This window comes from Chelonia mydas, chromosome 8 (genome assembly GCF_015237465.2).
Source record: "Chelonia mydas isolate rCheMyd1 chromosome 8, rCheMyd1.pri.v2, whole genome shotgun sequence".
Taxonomy (NCBI): domain Eukaryota; kingdom Metazoa; phylum Chordata; order Testudines; family Cheloniidae; genus Chelonia; species Chelonia mydas.
In genome coordinates, this window is record NC_057854.1 from 85,587,340 (window position 1) to 85,609,088 (window position 21,749).

Sequence of the window (21,749 nt, forward strand, 5' to 3'; positions counted from 1 at the left end):
TTACATGACTTTGTGGAGAAGATGAAAGGAGGGAAAGAGATGCAATATTCGAAAACACAATTTCATTAATTAAAAATGTACAATATTGTACACTAAAACCATGTTACTATTGCTCTTATTTTCATAGTTTTATAAGGTTTATACTTTATTAATTGCTTTTAGTAATATGATTGAAAGCAAATATAAGTGAGAGGATTGCCACATATACAGTCCTTCGAGAGTACTATTATACTTCTGTAGTGATAGTTTAATGTTTTTGCCTTACATGTAGTTATGCCTTCTCAAAATTCCTTAAATTCCTTGTCAGCCAGTTTAGTCAGTCCCTCAGTGTTGGCACAACGAATATATATATTTGTTTCTGACACATACTCCATGTTTATTGTAATATATTCAAGACCTTAAATTATTTTGATACACCAGAGTTACAGTTCCTTTATACTATTTTGTATTTCCTATACAACATAATAAACACACACACAACTTAAAGCTGGCCATTATTTAATAACATTTTGCCAATGCATCAGTCAGTTTCCATCCCAGTATACAAACTTATCATCCAATGTCCTTTTTGAAAATGTACATGTGTAGCATTCTCAAGCTGTGATATACTGTAATTTTTGAAGCACACTGCATGTTAAGTTTCTTATTGTACCTCTGAACTTTCTGTATGTTCTTTCTTCTTCCTGTATGGGATTTTCAAAGTCAAGTTATGAATGTTGTCTGAATCAGACAGGTGGCTCTTTTGGAATGCTTTATTTTCTATTGCTTGGTCTACACTACAGAGTTAGGTCAATGTAAGCTGCCTTACACTGACCTAATTGTGTCAGTGTCTACACTACAGCCTTGCTCCCACCGATGTAAATGCCTTACTACAGCGATATCATAATTCCACTTCCACAAGAGGCGCAGGGATTAGCTTGGTGTAGTTAGGGCAGCACAGTGTCCATATAGACACTGTTACTTACAACGGCTGTGGGCTATCATGCTTGTCAATTTCACAGCTCCCCTCCAGAACCATGAAATTGAAAAGAAAGGCTGTTAGGCTCCCTGCTATGAACCCCACATGTGGCTCACAGCTTGGACTGTTACCCTGGGGTGAGTGGGGAGCTCCAGCTAGACCCCGGCTGCCCCCCAGCTCCTGCCCTCCCGCCTGGCTGCCACCCACGGTGTCCACTTCAGGCTGGGCTGCCACCCAGGCTCCTGGCTCCCCGCTGAGAGCCCTGATACCTCCCCACTCCCAGCTGGGCTGCCACCCAGCTCCCCGGTCCTCACCAGGCTACCGCCTGGGCTCCCTAGTCCCCCACCTGGGCTTCCCGCTCCCCGCCAGGCTGCCACCTGGGCTCTCTGTTTCCCACTGGGAGCCCAGCTGCTACCTGGGCTCCTGGCTCCTGGACCAGGTGCCACCTGGGCTCCGGGCTCCCTGCTGTTCAAAGCTAAATGATACAATACAGATTTATCTAGTTGATGAGAACAAAATGGCACAAACACCCTGACTGAAGGAACAGGATTGTAACAACATTTGGTGAAAGTTAAATGATTAGAATGTATTTCAGAGAGTTAAAAGAAATAACATTTCGATTCAAGGACTATAAAGAAAACAGCAAATTATTTGATTTTGAAAACTCTGATTCAAAGAACGCAGCTGAAGCAGTACCTAGATTTTGCGAACATTTGTGGAAGCAGTCCCAAGGGAAAATAAGTGTGCTAAAGTGTGCTTTAATAAGAACAAGCCCAAAAGAAATGGAAATATTGTCACTGTAAATGAAACACATACCAGTGCAATAAGTGGAGCAACGGTTACTAGGACTATTGGATGTGTGAAAACAACCCAATCTGCAGTGGTACATGCACAATGGGAGAAGACAAATTAATGTAATTACACAGCAACGGCCGGCCACAGGGTGGTACCTTTCAAGGATAATGCATCAATTGTAACAGTTAAATTACAAAGAAGTGAAAAGAAAATTTGATAAAGATTGCATGACTTTGTTTTCTAATTTATTTTCTTTTTAAAATCTGGGTTTTGTAGGGGCTTCCAAAAGTGTGTGAGGTGCTTTCCATGGATCTCTCCAGGTATGTTATAAAATGATCAGTAAGTACTGCAAGCATCATCATAGCTGTAATTCGTGTTTTTAAATTGTAATTAATTGGTTTAAAAAAGAGTCTAACTTCAGACTTTGTATAAGTGAGCAAATGTCCACTGAAATCAAAGGAATTGACTTACACCAGCTCTGAATTTGGCTCCATATAGCTAGTACTAAATTTTGGAAACAACTTTCAACAATGTTCACGCTAGAATTGCAGCCTTTTACAATATAAGGACAATATAAGGACTTACCTTCTTTTGGTAAGTATCTATTTTTTAAGGAGCAGGTTCCGCAACTCACAATGAATAGTACCTTACTTCATAAGTAGTCCAACTGACATCTATGAGACTTCTGCAGTAAATACTATTGAATGGGCCTGACGTAAAGTTCATTGAAGTCAATGGAAAGACTCTTGTTGACTTCAGTAACCTTAGGATCAGACTCAATGTGAGTAAATGGCAGACTCTTGCCCTAAATCATTATATTTGCCATTACATATCTGAATCAAGAAGACACTTATGAGTATATGACTGAGATGTAAATTATTATATAGTCTATTCTGCTACTGCTATGTATATCTCACTGCCATTAAAATTTAGGAGAGTTACAGACACACATGAACAGCAGAATAGATCCTTATGTAAATTCAGACTGAAAATTTAGAAAATGAGTCTTAATTAATTTTAAAGAAAAACTAGGAAAAATTAATCTGATTCTAATAAAAAAGTTAAAACCAGAAACAATTGCCTATGATTTTAAGATCAGATATAAAACAATGTAATAGAGCCAGGTTAAAACCCACATTGAGCTCTGGAAAGTAACAATAATCTTGTAATATTACCTCCACTGAAATCTCCTTTGCTGCCATAGGCCACTTGTGCTCATACTTTTCTTTCATAGTTTGCTCACTGTTGGCAGCTGGTGTTGAGTTCTCAGGCCTCACTCCATGGCTTGTTTTACCAACCAGATTTTGAACAGATTTTACCATGTTCTTTAAATCTTCTGGGTATGGAGTTGGATAACGTTTTAGATTTATTTCAACCTAAACATTTATCAAAAGAATTAAAGCACAAATACAAAATAAAAATAACATGCAAGTTAAATCTATGGTTACAGTACTATGGATAAGTGTATAATGTACAAGCAGTGAATTAAAATATTTGAGAAATGTGCTACATACATTTGTCACTATGAGCTGTGTGAATAACTGATTTTTCAGTTCAGTGGTTGAACGTTTTGTTTCATTTGACATCATTGTTTTTACCTTTAAAAAAATTAAACTGAAGCAAAATTCAAACAGTAGTTTCAATCAAAAAATCAAAATGATTCATTTAAAAAATGTCAAAATTAAACATTTCTTTCTTTGCTAAACAATTTAGCAAATTCAACATTAATTCACAAAGTTTTGTTTGAAAAATGTCACTGAGATCTAATTACGAGTCATTTTCAAAGTCTGTGGGCTGGAATCTAATTTCAGTTATACTAGTGTCTATCTAAAGTATAACTTCCCCCTCTGATGTCAATCACAGATCAGAATTTTTCCCTTTATGTTCAGTTTTTTACCATGTAAGAATATTGAGGTTCATATTCTACTCTCGGATTAAGACCACTATCAGATCAGATCACATCCTGTTCTTAATGACATCTGTGAAAATCCAGAATAATTTTCCTATATTCATTGGAGTTATTTTGGATTTACATCAGAATAACTGAGGGCAAAATCTAACCTACTGGGGAACTATTTTTCCCTTGATATGTACATGTAGCTTGCAGTGATGTCAATGAGATCTATTCTTATGCATAAACAAAAACAGGAGAATAAATCCTTAGTGACTTAGCAGTGAGTCACACTGAATGGTACCTTACTCCTGATAGTCCTGTATAGCCCTGTTGATTTCCTATACTACTCAGTGTGACTCAGGGTGGCATAACTAATTCCTTAAAGATATACATAATAGCATCTTAATTTCTATCAGAGATATATTTTCTACTTAGAAAATTTTCTAAAGGTCCCCAAATGCAGCAGACATCTGTTGATATGCATGTCCTAGAAATTCAAAAACATGACTGATTTGAAAACTAAAAGCTATGGGAACTAGTATTCAGTTCTCTACTATAATAAAGTATATATTAAAGATAGTATGTTTTGACATGCTTTTAAATACAAAATGTAAATGTATGATTACTATATTACAAGTTAATATGGAACTCCCACAGGAAAAAGAAATTGGAAATGATGTGTAAAATATAGCCTTGCTAAAGCATTGGTTGATTTACAGTTGAAGGAAATAATATTTATATGTGGCCTAATTATGCATTTGATTTACCACAAAATCTGGGCCATGATTTAAATGGAAGAATATAACCTTATGGGTGACTGGGAATCAAGCCAAACAGTCTATGCATGATGAAGGAGTATTGAAAAATACACTGTATCTAAATGAGCTACATAAAGAGAGGCAAGACATACAATACAATGGTCTTCAATAAGACTCAGTTTATCACTGTATTAACCATTTAGTAAAAAAAATACTGGCAGCTGTGCTAGACAAAAATCTGTTGGGATGCATGCATTTTCATAATTGATATTAAAATGATATTAAGAATAACAATTACCAATGAATTCTAGATTTCCTTTGTATTAGTATTCTTTTATATTTCACATTTAATGCTACCTCAGACGTAGCATGTCACTGGAGGAAAAAAACTTCCAAAATGCTAAATTCCTGAATGGAAGAATTTCTTTTTAAATGTCAAATATCAAATACATTTCAGCAGACAATAACTGATTTACCGTCAATTTCAAGTATGAAAGATACAAAGTGAAAGTTATGCACAACTCCAATAAAAATCGGTTACCCAATACCAATGATTTAATTAAATATCCAAACAACAAACCAAATTCTGTGCTGAGTTATAAAACTCAGCTGAAATCACTAGAGTTGCACAGGGTACTAGCACTCTCCCCCCAGAAATCTGGCCCTACATGTTAAGTGACAGACTTGTATTCACAAAAACATTCTGTGCTTCTCTGTAGTCCTCCTTCATACTGGAAATATGACTGAAGTTACATTAGAGCATGGGCAGTCAATTATTTTTTGTATAGGTCCAAATTTCTTGGTCAAGGTATAGTCAAGGTCCAGACCCTCACCCAGATCCCCTCTCCTAACCCGCAATTGCCCCCCCCCGTCCCCCCGCCCCACAAGCTTCCCGATCACCTGCCAGCTTCCCACCCTCCCTGCCCGGAGAGTAAGGGGACCTTATTTCCCTAAACTGAAAACGGGACATACGGGACTGGTTTGAACTACATGGTTCAACAAATTTGAAGTGCTTCCCCACCAATTGAGCCAAATAGCAAAGATGGGGTGGGAGAGGAATGGGTATGGGCTGGGAGTTGGGCAGCAAAGCTGGATGTGAATGTGTGTGAGTACTTTTGAGCTCGGAGCCAGGAGGTGAAGTTGTTGGACTATGATCCACTAGCAGTGCGATGCTCCTTTTGGGGGCCGGGATAGCAGAGGGACAAGAAGGAGGTTCTGGGTAGCAGGAAGGACCAAGAAGACTCCAGATAGCATCCCTGAAGAGAAGGGGGGAGGCCGGGATGTGGCAGAAGCGGGTGACTGGAAGTGGACTGGGATGGGAAAGAGGCAGGCTGAAGGAGCAGGGGCTGGAGAGGACTCTGGGGATTGGCCCCAAAGGACAGAAAAGGGGAGGACATGAAGCCAGGGTGGGGAGCTCCAGGGACCACTTGGGGAGGGGAGGCACAAGGCCAGGGAGCGGGCTCCGGGCACCGCTTAGGGGTGGGAGGGGCTACGGGGACCACTTGAAGCACAAGCATGGCTCTGTGCTCAGCTTCAGCCTGCGTGCAGAGGCTATATGTGACTGTGGCTAGTGGAGGGCCCAAATGAAAGATTCTGTGGGGTCACATGCCCCCCCCGCAATTTTCCAGGAGGCAGCACCGCCCCTGGAAGTGGCACTCTCCATGTGTCCCTGCAGCCAGGAAGAGAGGAAGCAGTAGGGCAGCTGGCTCAGCTCCTTCTCCCGCCCCCACCCCCATGGGGCCGCTTTGCCTTCCCACACTGCCTCTCACCTGTAGATCACTGATTCTCAACCAGGGGTACACGTACCCCTGGGGGTACACAGAAGTCTTCCAGAGGGTACATCAACTAATCTAGATATTTGCCTTGTTTTACAACAGGCTACATAAAAAGCACTAGCGAAGTCAGTACAAATAAAATTTCATACAAGGACTTGCTTATACTGCTCTATACACTGAAATGTAAGTACAATATTTATATTCCAATTGATTTCTTTTATAACTATATGGTAAAAATGAGAAAGTAAGCAATTTGTCAGTAATAGTGTGCTCTGACTTTTGGATTTTTATGTCTGATCTTCTAAGCAAGTAGTTTTTAAGAGAGGTGAAACCCTGGGGTATGCAAGACACATCAGACTCATGAAAGGGGTAAAGTAATCTAGAAAGGTTGAGAACCAGTGCTGTAGATGGTCTGCAAAGCAGGCAGCAGTGCTGAGACTCCAGCAGCAGGGAAGGCAAAGCAGTCCCATGTGAGGGGGACAGAAGGAGGAGCTCAGCCTGCTGCTTCCTCCCTCCCAGTGGCGGATTAAAGATTTTGCAGCCCCTAGGTCCTGAAATAATTGCCACCCCGCCCTGCCCCAGCTCACCTCCACCTCCTCCCCTGTGCGCACTGCCGGGTCCTGCTTCTCCCCGCTCCCTGTCAGTGCTTTTGCGCGAAACAACTTCGCAAAGGAGGGGGAAAAAGGGGGGAACATGGCACACTCAGGAGAGGAGGTGGGGCCGGGGCAGGGATTTGGGGAAGAGGACCAATAGGGACAGGGAGGGTGCGGGAATGGGGGCAGGGAAGGGGTGGAGTTGGTACGGGGGCAGAGGGCACAAACCAGCACCGGGGGAAGCAGCCTCTGGCCGATGAAGTGAGCTGTAGCTCACGAAAGCTTATGCTCAAATAAATTGGTTAGTCTCTAAGGTGCCACAAGTACTCCTTTTCTTTTTGCGAATACAGACTAACACGGCTGTTACTCTGAAACCTGTTATAAATTTGCTGCCCCTGCAAATTTGCCTTGTCGGCCTAGGCGTTAATACACAGCTGCTCCCTCCCAGCACTGCAGGGACACACACAATGCGTCTGCCAGGAGCAGTGCTAACTCCTTGCTTCTGGGAGTATCCTCCGGAGGCATCTGGAGCTGTCCACGTATCGCCTCTGCCCCTGCGGTCCACTCAAAAGTGTCTGGTCTAGATTTGGATCATGGTCTGCCTATTGATTACCCCTGCATTAGGGAGACAAGGTGGGTGAGGTAATATCTTTTATTGGACCAACTTCTGTTGGTGAGAGAGACAAGCTTTTGAGCTTACACAGAGCTCTTCTTCAGGTCTGGGAAACTAAGGCTATGTCTACACTGCACCTTCATTGGTAAAACTTTTGTCGCTCAGGGGTGTGAAAAAAACACACCCCTGACTAACAAAAGTTTTACCAACAAAAAGCACAAGTGTGGACAGCGCTTTGTCAGTGGGAGAGACTCTCCCGACAATGAAGCTACCAACCCCTCATTGGGGGTGGTTTTATTTTGTCGGCAGGGGAGCTCTCTCCTGCAGACAAAGAGCGGCTACACTGTGTACCTTACAGCAGCAAGGCTTTAGCAGCACAGCTGTGTCACTATAAGCTGCACAGTGTAGACATAGCCTAACTCAAAGTGCCACTGCTAAATATAAGATTTGAACAGATTGTTTAGCATAAGTAAATAACACATATTTCAAGGGACCATTCCAGGTGAAGTAGCTCATTAACACCCCTCCAGTCATATGATGCATCATTGCCAGAGTCTCATGGCTTCCATGCACAGGCAGTGCGATCGTGCTCTCCCTTGTCTGTTTATGTAAAACATACAAGCCAGGTTGTCTGTAAGGATCTGAATGGTCTTGACTTTGATGACTGGCAGGAAGTTGGAGCAGGCATTGCGGATGGCTCACAGTTCTAACAGATTTATGTGGAGAAGGGATTCTGCAGGGGACCAGCGGCTCTGGATAGAATGCGGATGCAGATGTGCCCCTCCAGCCCAAGAACGAAGCGTCCGTAGTGATGGTTAGTGTTGGGGTCTTCTGAACGAAGGGCACCTCTGTGCAGACATTGTCTGGTTGTGTCCACCAGAGTAGGGAGTCTTATTTTGTTTGGCATAGTGAGGCGTTTGTTTATGCTGTGTCTGTGGAGGACATAGTTTATATGGAGCCACGCTTGCAGGTAACGCATGTGTAATCTCGTGTGTCTCATGACAAAGGTCATGGTAGCCATGTGGCCGAAAAGTTGAAGGCTAGTCCTGGCAGATACCTGTGGACTGTTTCATTCCATGGATCTGAGATTGGTTCGAGTGATAAAGCGTTGCCTTGGTAGAGTCTGTGACCTCAGGAAAATTGAGATGGGCCCCAATGAACTCTAGCTGTTGCACAGGTGTTAGAGTAGATATTTTTGCATTTATTTGGAGGCCTAATCTCATAAAGAGGGTCCATCTGTTTGGTGGGTTGTAAGGCTGCTTGCCGTGTTGGTGCTTTCAGCAGGCAGTCATCCAAGAACGGGAATATCATGATTCCGTTTCTGCAGAGGTAGGTTGCAACCACTGCTACTATCTTTGAAAAAACTTGAGGGGCAGTGGAGAGGCTGAAAGGAAGAACCTTGTATTGGAAATGTTCCTGTCCAATAGTAAATCGGAGAAACCTCCGATGGGAGGGATGGATCGTTATATGAAAATACACATCCAGGAGGTCGAGGGCCGAAAACCACTCCCCTCTTTCTAGTGCTGGGATTATGGTGCCTAGTGTGACCATCTTGAATTGTTGTGTCTTCACAATCTTGTTGAGTCGCCATAAGTCAAGTATGCGTCTCCACCCACCCGACTTTTCCTTCGTGAGAAAATAGTGGGAATAAAATCCCCTCCCTCTGTGTTTTGTTGGAATGGGTTCTACTGCTCTTAGATGTATGAGATGGATTACGTCCTGATGCAGTAGATGCTCATGAGGGGGTCCCTGAAGAGGGCATAGGCGCCGACTCCGTGGGTGCTCCGGGGCTGGAGACCCATGGGGAAAAATTGGTGGATGTGTAGCACCCACTGGCAGCTCCCCAACCCGCCCCCCTGCCCCAGCTCACCTCCGCTTCCACTCCGCCTCCTCCCCTGAGCGGACCGATGCGTCCTGCTTCTCCCCCCTTCCTCTCAGCGCCTGCGCTGCGAAACAGCTGTTCCGCACGGCAAGCCTGGGAGGGAAGGGGGAGGAGGGGGAACACGGCATGCTTGGGGAAGAGGCAGGGCCAGGGCGGGGATTTGGGGAGGGATCCAACAGGGGCAGGGAGGGGGCGGAATCGGGGTTGGGGGGGCGTGCGCACCCATCGGCACCAACAAAAGTTGGTGCCTGTGGAAGAGAGATGGGGAGGGAGGATGGATAGGGGGTTTGAAAAGAAAGTGGATGGAGTAACCAGTTTGTATGATTTCTAGCACCTATCTGTCGAATGTGATGGTTTTCCAAATTGGATAAAACAGAACTTGGTGATCTCTGAATGGTCAGGAAAGAATAATGTCTCCAGCAGACAGACAGACATTGGGTTCTCAGGCCCTCAACCAAGGGTTCAGATTAGTTGCCTGGATGCGGATGGCTACAACGCAGATGATGGAGGAGTAGGCTGTGGTCTCCTCGATGGTCTCTGTATGCGACCTTGTGATTCATACTGCTGTTGTTGTGGCAGTAGCATTGAAGGGCATAGTGTGGCGGTAGCGTTGAGGGGCATAGTAACTCCTCCGTCTTTTCTTGGGTCTAGATGTATAGATCCCCAGAGATCTGAATGTCACCCGTGAATCTTTGAGCATATGGAGAGTCATCCGTCTTTGTGGCAAAGAGTTTGGGCCCCTCGAAGTCTTTGACCGTGGACTGTACTTCCCTAGGGAACCCAGAGAGATGGAGCCATGAGGCTCTCCTCATCACCACTGCGGTCGTCACTGATCTTGCAGCTGTGTCCGCAGAATCTAGTGCAGCATGGAGGGCTGTTCTAGAGATGAGTTGTCCCTCTGCCACAAGTGCTGTAAATAGTTCTTTTTTATCTTCAGAAATAAATGCAATACATTCATAAAACTTTTTGTAGTTATTATAATCATTCTTTGCCAGCAAGGCCTCATAACTGGCTATTCGGAAGTGTAGTGTAGCCGAAGAATAAGCCTTGCGGTCGAAAAATTTGAGTCTTTTCTAGTCCTTATCATAAGGTGTGATATGGGATGTGACTCTCTGCCATGTTCATGGCCTGCGTCGACACCAGTGAATTGAGCGCCGGATGGGAGAAGAGGAACTCTGTGCCCTGCGCTGGCACATAATATTTTTTTGTCAGACCTCTTGCAGACTGGAGGAGCAGTTGCAGGGGTCTTTCAAGTGGTCTTGACAGGTTTCATTATTATCGTCTATAGGTAAAGCAATTTTGGAAGAAGAGGAAGTATTCAAAGTGTCCATTAGTTTGTGCTGTGTCACCTGGACTTCTTCCAGATAGATGTCCAGAGAGCTAGCCACCCTTTTAAATAGGTCCTGGAATTGTTTGAAATCATCCCCCATATGGGCATGACGGCGTAATCTGGGGAAGATGTGACAGGTGGGTAGATAGTGCCCCTTCCTGGTCTGAGGTACTTCCCCACTACTTCAGGCAGAATAAACAAACAAATGTATTAACTACAAAGATAGATTTTAAATGATTATAAGTCAAAGCATAACAAGTCAGATTTGGTCAAATGAAATAAAAGCATTCTAAGCTGATCTTAACATTTTCAATGCCTTACAAACTTAGATGCTTCTCACTGCAGGCTGGCTGGTTGCCCTTAGTGGTGATGTCTGTAGATGGAGGTGGAAGAGAGAGGAAGAGCATGGCAAAGGTCTCTCCCTTTTATCATGTTCTTTCTTCCTTCTTGGCTTTGTCCCCCACCCCTCTTCAGAGTCAGATGAGCATTACCTCATCGTAGTCCCTGACTAACGAAGGGAAGGGGGGTGACACTCGAGAGTCCAACAGATCCTTTGTTGCTGCCTAGGCCAGTGTCCTTTGTTCCTGTGGGGCTGGGCTGGGTTTGTCCTATACATGCCCTGATGAGGTGTGAACTGCCCCTCTGCTCTTGGAGAGTTTTGCCGGGCTTGAGGACACATTTTCAGCCTCATAACTATATGCCTGAAATTACAACCTATAACATTACTATAACAACAATGCTCAGTGTGTCATGAGCCTTCTGAACACACCCGACATGACAAACTTTGCACTGGATACCACACAATCATATTATAAGGATGAACATGGGGGTGTAAGGTGTTCCCCCGAGGTACAGAGCGTCACAGCGGCTCATGGTGGGCATGAGAGTGTAGAGGAGAATCTATTTGTCCTTCCTCAGCCGCCTCATCATTGCTCGAAAAGGGTGGAGTGGAGTGTGAGGGAGTCGCAAGGAGATTTGGTGTCGAGGATGGGAGAGTCAGGTGTAGATCTGACTAAGAGAACTTTGTGCCATAGGAGCTGCTGCGGTGTCTGCATAATCTGCACCAGAGGCTGCATGATCGTCAGTGCTGGGAGCCACAATGTATATGCCAGCACCATAGGCTGTGCTGGTGCGTGGATCAAAGAGTGAGCCACAGTCTGCACTGGTGCTGCACTGCTGTATGTTTATTGCAGCTTTGGCTGCATCAATGCTGAGGCATGGGGTTTTGATTTCCCCTTAGTGCCTACATCCGAGGTGGCTCTTTTAGAGTCCTTACGTCCCGCGTTACCAGCGGTGCCTGATGGTCCTGCTGTCTCGGCGCCTTGAGCGGCCGATGCTGATGCCGTTTGCGGAATGGCACTTCTTGGCTATTTCCTGCATTGGGGAGGTAGTTACCCATTTGTTGGACACTTTTTTTAGCAGGTTGATCAGAAGCCTGGGTGGTGGAAGGACCCTTATCAGAAGCCATGGTTGGTGCGGCTTGTCCAGGTGGGGTCCAGGCTTTGGGCTTAGACGCTGGTCTGAGAGACTTCTCCATGAGAAGGAGTTTTAGTTGTAAGTCTCTAGCCTTTCTTGTTTGGTCAGTTAACTTTTGGCATTGAGGACACTTCTGTGTTGTGTGTTTCGCCTAGGCAGCGAACACAATGAGCACATCTGTCCAAAAGTGGTATGGAGAGCCTCCGGGTAAGGCAATGATTAAAGCCCGGGGAACAGGGCATTCCTGTCAGGCTTTTGCCCCCAGAGAGGCTGACTATCCTAAAGGATCAACTAAAACCCAGCTTCTAATGAGGAGACTAATAATAATAAAATAATTTTTTTTTAAAAGAGGCGATGGGGGAAAGAGAAAAATGAATCAACTAACTATCCTAACTAAATAACGGTAGTAAATAGGCTAAAAGAAGTAAGTAGCGAGGCGCTGCTAAGTTCTCCGACTCAAAGCCAAAGGTGGTAGAGAAAGAACTGAGGGGGGTTGGTCGCACAACACCAGTTAACTGCCTGAAGCTGTGCGAGATGGGGACCATGCATGTGAGACCCAACCAGGTACTGCTACTACAAACCTCCGATTATGAGTGCAGGGGTGCACAAACACTTAATGTGGAGCACCCACAAGGGACAGCACTCAAAGAAGAACACTGAGTGCAAATTCTACTCCACACACCATGAATTCTAGTTTGGCATCTTGAATCATGAATGGAAAATTCATGGATTGAGGGGAAAAGCGCATCATGCAGAGCATCTCCTCCCTTGTTCCAACTATCTCCACTCTAATATGACCTTTCTCAAATCTGCAAAGCCACAACCAAATGTTGTTCACATGCAGAAGCTTTCCCAGGAAGGAGAAGCAGATCATGTCACCCTGGTGTTGATCCCTATTTCCATGCATTCTGAACACAAGGCCAGTTTTGTTTATACTTGCTCCTTCTGCACTGCACAGTAAAGTGCATCATTTGAACCAAAGTACAGAACATTTGTCCTGCACAGTATGTCTTCTTTTAAAAAGTACAGTTTATTCAAGTGAAACATCACTATTGAAACACATTCATATTGCACTGAAATAGATATTCATGCTGTGTTTGTAATGTATATAAGTATAAATATGATATGATGAAATATGTTTTAATGACTGGAAACAATTTTTTATTTCAGAAGATGGAGAAAGCACTAGAGGAGAGATTGTTCTTGATTTGATTTTGACTAATAGGGAGGAACTGGTTGAGAATTTGAAACTGGAAGGCAACTTGGGTGAAAGTAATCATGAAATGATGGCGTTCATGATTCTAATGAATAGTAGGAGAGAAAATAAAGAAACAGAATAAAGAATGGATTTCAAGAAGGCAGACTTTAGCATAATCAGGGAGTTGGTAGGTAAGATCCCATGGGAAGCAAGTCTAAGGGAAAAAACAGTTCAAGAGAGTTGGCAGTTTTTCAAAGAAACATTATTACCCCACTGCATAGGAAAGATAGGAAATATAGAAGAGACCACCTGGGGTTAATCAGGAGATCTTTGATGTTCTGAAACTCAAAAAAGAATCCTACAAAAAGTGGAAACTAGGTCAAATTATGAAGGAAGAATATTAAAAAAAAGCCAACACAAGCATGTACAGACAAAATTAGAAAGGCCAAGGCATAAAATGAGATTAAATGAGCTAGAGACATAAAAAATAACAAGACGACATTCTATAAATACATTAGAAGCAAGAGGATGACCAAGGCCCATTACTCAATGAGTGGGGGAAAGACAATAACAGAACATGTGGAAATGACAGTACTAAATGATTTTTTTGTTTCAGTTTTCACCAAAAGGTTAGAAGCAATCAGACGTCTAAAAAAGGGAATGCTAATGAAAATGAGGCAGGCTCTCAGGCTAAAATAGGGAAAGAACAAGTTAAAAATTAGATGTCTTCAAGTCGGCAGGGCCTGATTAAATACATCCTAGAATACTCAAGGAGCTGACTGAGGTGATACCTGACCCATTAGCAATTATTTTCAAAAATTAATGGAAGACAGGAGACATTACAGAGGACTGAAATAGGGAAAATGTACTGCCAATCTATAAGAAGGGGGAAAAGGACAACCCAGGAAGTTACAGACCAATCAGCAGAACTTCAGTACTCGGAGCAAATAATCAAGCAATCAATTTTCAAACACCTAAAAGATAATAAGTAACAGTCAACATAGATTTGTCAAGAACAAATCATGTCAAACCAACCTAACAGCTTTCTTTGACAGAGTAACAAGCCTTGTGGATACAGGGGAAGTGGTAGATGTGGTATACCTTGACTTTTGTAAGGCTTTTGATACCATCTTGTATGATGTTTCTCATAAACAAACTAGGGAAATATAGCCTAGATTGAGCTACCATAAGAGGGTGCATAACTGGCTGGAAAATCATTCCCAGAGAGTAGTTATCAGTGGTTCACAGTCAAGCTGGAAGGGCGTATCGAGTGGGGTACCACAGGGATCGGTCCTGGATCCAGTTCTGTTCAATATCTTCGTAAATGATTAAGACAATGGCATAGAAAGTACACTTATAAAGTTTGTGGATGATACCAAGCTGAGAGGTGTTGCAAGTGTTTTGGAGGACAGGACTAAAATTCAAAATGATCTGGACAAACTGAAGAAACGGTCTGAAGTAAATAGGATGAAACTCAATATGGACAAATGCCAAGTACTCCTCTTAGTAGAGATCAATCAATTGCACACATACAAAATGGGAAATGACTGCTTAGGAAGGAGTACTGCAGAAAGAGATCTGGGAGTCAGAGTGGTTCACAAGCTAAATATGAGTCAACAGTATAACACTGCTGCAAAAAAAGCAAACAGCATTCTGGGACGTATCAGTAGGAGTATTGTAAGTAAGACATGAGAAGTAATCCTTCCGCTCTACTCTGCCCTGATAAGTGCTCAACTGGAGTAGTGTGTCCATTTCTAGGCATCACATTCAGGAAAGATGTGGACAAAGTCCAGAAGGAGTGTACAGGGAGATTTTGGTGGATCAGCAAATTGCCTGGACCACTATCAGTAGCTGGAATATTGATTATCATGCTTATCACCAAAAACAGTCAAGTCAGTAGGCCTCAGCATAACTAAACCAGGAGGGGAGTAGATTTGAGTGACCACAAGAAGAGAGCCTTTCCTTGCATCCTTCCTGATAAGATCTCTGTTGAAATTGCTGAGGAATGTATTTTTAGAAAACAGGAAGCTTATCTATATTTGCCCTCTGGGATGTGTTTGTCAGGACGGTCAACGTACAGACTTTGCAAAAACACATCTAATGAGAGATCTGAGGAAAACTCTTGTTTAACCTTTGAAATTGCTTCCTTAAGTTTTTTGATTGATATTTTATTGTCATACTAACACAATAAATAAGGGTGGATAAGTTTGGAATAGTTGGATCACTTTGTGGACACATCTTAGGACCCCACTGGCAGACAAAAGATTGGCCATCGGATGGCTACAGCTGTACCACTCAAAAACCATTCCAGCTTCAGTAATTATTGAGGGTTGGGGTGTTTTACTAATCTGTTGCGTACGTGCGTCAGTGCTTAAGACTAAATAAAGTGTAGCTTTAAGTAAGAGCACTGTGGTATTGTACTGCTTGTGTCAACCATCTATTAGTCAGATGGCTGTGTCCCCATTGATTTATTTCCTGACATCTCCTTGTCAAGAGTAAAGTTATCAAGAACTTTGGATGTGGAAAACCCCGGGTAACAGGAGAGCAACAAAAATAATAAAATGTCTAGAAAACCTGACCTAGGAGGGAAGACTGAAAAAATTGTGTTTGTTTAGTCTGGAGAAGAGAAGACTGAGGGGGAACATGATAATACAGCGGTTCCCAAACTTGTTTCACTGCTTGTGCAGGGAAAGCCCCGGGCGGGCCGCGCCAGTTTGTTTACCTGCCGCGTCCGCAGATTCGGCCAATTGTGGCTCCCAGTGGCCGTGGTTCACTGCTCCAGGCCAATGGGAGCTGCTGGAAGCGGCGCGGGCCAAGGGATCGGCTGAACCTGCAGATGCAGCAGGTAAACAAACCGGCACGACCCACCAGGGGCTTTCCTTGCACAAGCGGCGGAACAAGTTTGGGAACCATTGTGATAATAGTTTTCAAGTACGTAAAAGGTTGTTACAAGGAGAAGGGTGAAAAATTGTTCTCGTTAACCTCTGAGGATAGGACAAGAAGGAATGGGGTTAATTGCAGCAAGGGAGATTTAGGTTGAAGATTTGGAAAACTTCTGAACTGTCAGGGCACCTAAGCACTGTAACAAATTGCCTAGGAAGGCTGTGGAATCTCCATCATTAGAAGCTTTTAAGAACAGGTTAGACAAATACCTCTGAGGAATGGTCTAGTCATTACTTATTCCTGCCTCAAGTGCAGGGGACTGGACTGACCTACTGAGGTCCCTTCCAGTCCTACACTTTTATGATTCTATGAATGCTATAGACAGAAAAGGACAATGCTTTCCATAACTGAGTACTGGCAAATAGCATATGATGCAATTTAGATTTCCTCACCTCTTAGAGCTGGAAGTCAAGATTTTGACTGCTAGCATCTCTATTAACATTTGAAAATTTCTAGTGCCCTATGATTAACATAGTAGTTTTTGTATATATAAAAGTATGCAACTATTTCAAAATGCTTTGTTATAATTTAACTAAGTGCATAAGAAACATGAACACCATCCAAGTAACAGTAGTAATAATACTGTGAACATTTTCTGTACAATCATGTTATCATAGTTATTCATACACAATGTTAAAATATAGTTCTGAAAATTCTTTAGGAAACATTACAAACATACACAAAGACAAAAAAGGTTCTTTGTATTGTAATGGAAACTCTTTTAGTTTATTGGCAATTTTCTATATTATTATGTGTCTTTTAACAATTGTAACTAAATTATATTTATGTCACACTGTATTTTTAGAACTAGAAGTAATATTCTACTATACAGAGCTAATAGGACTACAAATTCTTCACATTATGAAGCAGTAATACTATGTTAATACAAGAATGGTATTCTGTTCCAGCTCATTTCTAAATTGTTAGAAAAGGTCTATAGTGCAATTTTTGGTTTTTTGAACTGATAATATACTAATGGATAAAACTGGCATTTTAATCCACTGTTCACTGGGTTTGTACTTATGTACTGAACCAGAAAACTGTGATCAATCTCCTGTAAGATTTCAATGTAACCTATTAATTATGAGTGCATGACTTTTAAGTCAATGTATTTTCTATTTAACACCAAATAAACAGTGGACTAGAGTGTATTTAATCTGATCACAACCAAGTGGAAGAGGACTCATAATAAAACAAAAGAAAAAAAGTCAAAAGAAAATTGAAACTCCAAACATAAAATACAAATAGAAGCCATAATTTTATTAAGTTTTTGATTTATTTTTTAGAATTTAAAAAGCTGTGATTTTATTGTTGCTCATAAGACATTATCTCAGATGTCATTTTCTGGTTTGGGTCTCTTACAGTAATGGTCAAAGACTTACAACGGTGAAGTATTCATTCTGTAATAATTCACTAGACGTTTTTGTGCCCACCTGAGGACAGATGGAACTGATGATGCTCTCACACCCATGAAAATAAAAAACGACTCCAATGACAATCCTGGAGTTACACTCATTTAAAACTCTCACTCAGGCCCAGAAAATGGTCCAGGCTCTCTATATAGAGTGCACGAACTGGGAGGATGCTCTTTTCACTCTCCATTCCTTGAACAGTTATGGCTACAACATGGCCCTCTTTGACGTATCATTTGATAAAGGAATTTAGGGATCACATAAAATGTAAGTATTAATTAAAAGGCTATAAGGTAGCGAAGGGGGAACTGTGGGGCGGGAGTGGGGGAGGATTCTGCCTCATGAGTCACCTACTCAGGGCTATGGCTAAGTGCTCCAAAACAGCATCTAATCCTGTGTGCTAAGTGCTCTGTTTTCTGCATGTTATGTGAATTATGAATTCCTTTTTACTCCTTCTAAGTATCCCAAAGTAGTATGTAGCAGTGGAAGTGATGTCACCATTAATTCGTTCTACTAATATTTGTCCCTACATCCAATAGCATTCCTTATTATATCTTTCTACACTGAGGGAGCTAACTTCATCTCTTGTATTTAGTATAAAATGGAAAAAGATCCCTAGAAAGTGTATTTCATTCATTTGATATGAATGTGTAAGATTAGCCTGTTGTAAAAGGACCATCTCTAATTGGCTATCAGCTTGCATCTCTCTCACATTATTATTCTTTACCTGGGCTGTCACAAGAAGGGCATGTCAAGATGCACTTAGACTGTGGCAGCCAGTATCATTTCAGTGCTGCCAGACCAGGTTGCAAACATTCATGTGCAATTTTCTGTCTCCATGCATTCATAAAATGTATCTCAGGTATTTATGGAGGCACCTATCACCTTTGTATCTAAACAGCAAGGCAAAATATTATGGGTCTTAGAGTATCACGGGGAAAAATGGTTATTAACCTTCCATAACTGTTGTTCTTCGAGATGTGTTGCTCATTCCCATTCCATGCTAGGTGAGCGTGCGCCGCATGCACTGTTGCCAGAGATTTTTCCCTTATTGGCTTAGTCCTTTCAATATAAAAGGCGAGGGCCTACCTAAAGTCCAACACATGAAGCCAACATTCCTCAGCAGACTTATGAGGTTTTGGGAAAAAGACAGGTAGAAAAATGACCTGGTTATTGTGGAATTGTGACACCACCTTTGGTAGAAAGGCTGGATAGGGACGTAGTTGTACCTTGTCCTTGAAGAACACCATGTAAGGAGGTGCCAACGTAAGGGCTTTGATCTCAGAAATCCTTTTGGCCAAGGTGATAGCCACCAGGAAGGTGACCTTCCAGGAGAGAAGCAGTAGGGAGCACGATGCTAACAACTCGAAGGGGGCCCCTGTGAGCCTTGATAGGACAAGGTTTAAGTCCTAAGGGGGGGCTCGCAAACTTGAGGATGGAGTCTTTCCAGCCCCTTGAGAAACTGGACCATCAACTCGTGAGAAAATACCGTTCACTGGAGGGTGGAAGGCTGAAATGGCTGTCAAATGAACCTTAATAGATGCAACAGCCAGACCTTGCTGCTTTAGGTGAGCCAGATAGGCTGCAGGGAAGATCAGAAGGGAGAGAGATTCCATTCCAAGGCCCAACAACAGAAACATTTCCACTGGGCCAAGTAGGTAGCCTTGGTGGAAGCTTTCTATTGCTTAGCAAGACCTGTCAAACCTGATCTGAGCAGGCCAGTTCCTTGGAGTTCAGCCACGCAGCATCCATGCCATCAGGAACAGGGAGGCAAGGTTTGGGTGAAGCAACCTGCCGTGGTCTTCTGAGATCAAGTCTGGGCAGAGTGGGAGCATGAGTGGGGCTGCCACCGAGAGGCCCAGAAGTATGCCAAACCAATGGTGGTGTGCTATCAGGATGACCCTCACCTTGCCCAATTTGATTTTTAGGAGAACCTTGTGAACCCAGGTGATTGGAGGAAAGGTGTACAGTAGATGGTCTGCTCACTAGAGCAGGAAGGCATTGGAGCAGGAGCTGTGCAGCAAGCAGAACTAATGGCATTTCCTGTTCTGCTTGGTGGTGAAGAGGTCAACCTGGGAAGGCCTCCATCTCTGGAAGATGACACTGACGACCTCCGGGTGAAGAGACTACCTGTGGTGAGAGGAAAGACTCTGCTGAGGTGATCTGCTGGTATGTTTCAGGCTCCCGGGAGATGCATCGCCTCAAGCTGAATGGTATGTTTCAAGCAGAAGTCCCACATCCAGAAGACAGCACAAGGCTGAAGATCAAGCCGCTTCCTGCTTGTTGGTGTAAAACATGGATGCAGTGTTGTCTGTCAAGACCTGCACCACTTGGTCTGAGATGTGCGGAAGTAACACTTGGCAAGCTAAGCATACTGCCCTGAGTTACCTGACGTTTATATGTAGGAAGAGTTCTTCTTGGGACTAGAGCCCTGGGTCCTGAGGTTGCAGAGGTGGGCTCCACACCCTATGTCTGATGTGTCCAAGACTAAAGTGACCGAGAGTTAAGGGGCAGTAAAGGCTACCCTCTTCATTACTGATCCTTGGTCTTTCCACCAGGTCATGGAAGATGGGACTGGAAGTGGGACTGTGAGCACTGAATCTAAATGGTGCCTACTTAGGGAGTAGACTGATGCCAGCCACATCTAGAGAGGGCTGAAGTGCATACTGTACCAGCAGGCTTGGGACGAGTCAAGCACTTCCCCAATGAACTCTATCCTCTGAACCAGGACCAGAGCTGACTTTTCCTTGTTTATCAGCCGGCCCAGTGCCTGGAATGTGGCCCAGACTGTACTGATGCTGTGCTGTACCTGAGCCTGTGACCAACCTTTGATCACCTTGGAGCTTGAGGAAGACTGATATACTACTACTGCCATACACTTTGTGAAGACCCATGGGGCTGGCGATAGGTCAAATGGAAGACCGGTGAATTGATAGCAGCATTGACCCACTACAAACCTGAAAAATTCTGTGGCCATGGAAGATAGACATGTGAAAATAAACATCCTTTATGTTGAGGGCAGTGTACCAGTTTCCTGGATCCAGGGAGGAAATGATGGGAGACCAAGGAGACCATACAGAACCTTAGTTAACTGAGATATCTGTTGAGATGATGCAGGTCCATGATAGGCTGTAGACCCCCTTTGGTATTAGGAAACACTGGGAGTAAAACCCCTTCCTTCTCAAGTCTCGGGGACCTTCCTTTATGGCCCCCACACATAGGAGGGATTGCACCTCCTGGGCGACTAGTTGCTCGTGAGAAGAGTCCCTGAGGAGGGACTGGGTTGGGAGGGAGGGGTGGACACAAACTGGAGGATGTAACCGACTGTTACAGTACTGAGGACCCAATGGTCCAATGTTATACATGACCACGCTGTGCTGAAGGGTGACAAGATGGTCCAAAAACAAAAGAGGGGCTGGATCCAGAGCTGAGACTGGTATAATGCCATTGGGCACACCTTCAAAAGGCCTGGTTGGCCCTACCGGGATATCTATGAGCGCTCAACTGGAAGACGGAAGTGGACGGGAGGGGTTGGCAAGGCTTGTAACCTTTCCCTTTTCTTTTGTGGGGCTCCTGTCTGGGAGGTGCCACAAATTTGGAAGGCTGCTGGGGTTTAAAGTGCTTTCGGGATGCTGAGAGCATATCAAGTCCTAAGGTCGGCAGGGCAGCCCTCGTGTCCTTGAGGCAGTGAAGCTTTGAGTCTCTGCTCCGAAAACAGGGAGGAGTCTTCAAAGAGTAGATCCTGTTGAACCTTGTGAGGGAGGTCCAAGGACTGGAGCCATGAACAATGCCTCATGGTGATTGCAGACACCATAGTCCTTGCAGCTGAGTCTGCTGCATCCAGAGCCACCTGGAGGGAGATCCTCCTCACAATCTTGCTCTCCTCCAAGACTGCTATGAACTCCTGTCTCGACTCCTGCAGGAGGGAGTCCCTAAATTTGGACAATGAGTCCTATAGATTAAAATCATACCTCCCTAGCAAAGCCTGCTTTGGAAATATGTAACTGGAGGCTGCCTGTTGAATAAACTTTCTGCCCAAAAAGGTCTAGTCTTTTGGCATCTTTATTCTTAGGGCTGGCACTCAAATAACCCTGCCTGTCCCGCTCATTTCCTGCTGACACT

At 43.6% G+C, this 21,749-nt stretch overlaps 1 protein-coding gene across 6 annotated transcripts in view; it reads right to left on the bottom strand.

The window, feature by feature from the left end:
• The window catches only part of LRRC7 (leucine rich repeat containing 7), a 358,746-nt gene that overhangs the window by 56,070 nt on the left and 280,927 nt on the right, over nucleotides 1-21,749 (bottom strand). For all 6 annotated transcript variants that reach the window (XM_043520844.1, XM_027825894.3, XM_043520845.1 and 3 more), the window contains exon 17: nucleotides 2,929-3,129. In XM_043520844.1, the coding sequence (XP_043376779.1) occupies nucleotides 2,929-3,129 (201 nt within the window). The remainder of the gene's footprint in view (nucleotides 1-2,928; nucleotides 3,130-21,749) is intronic.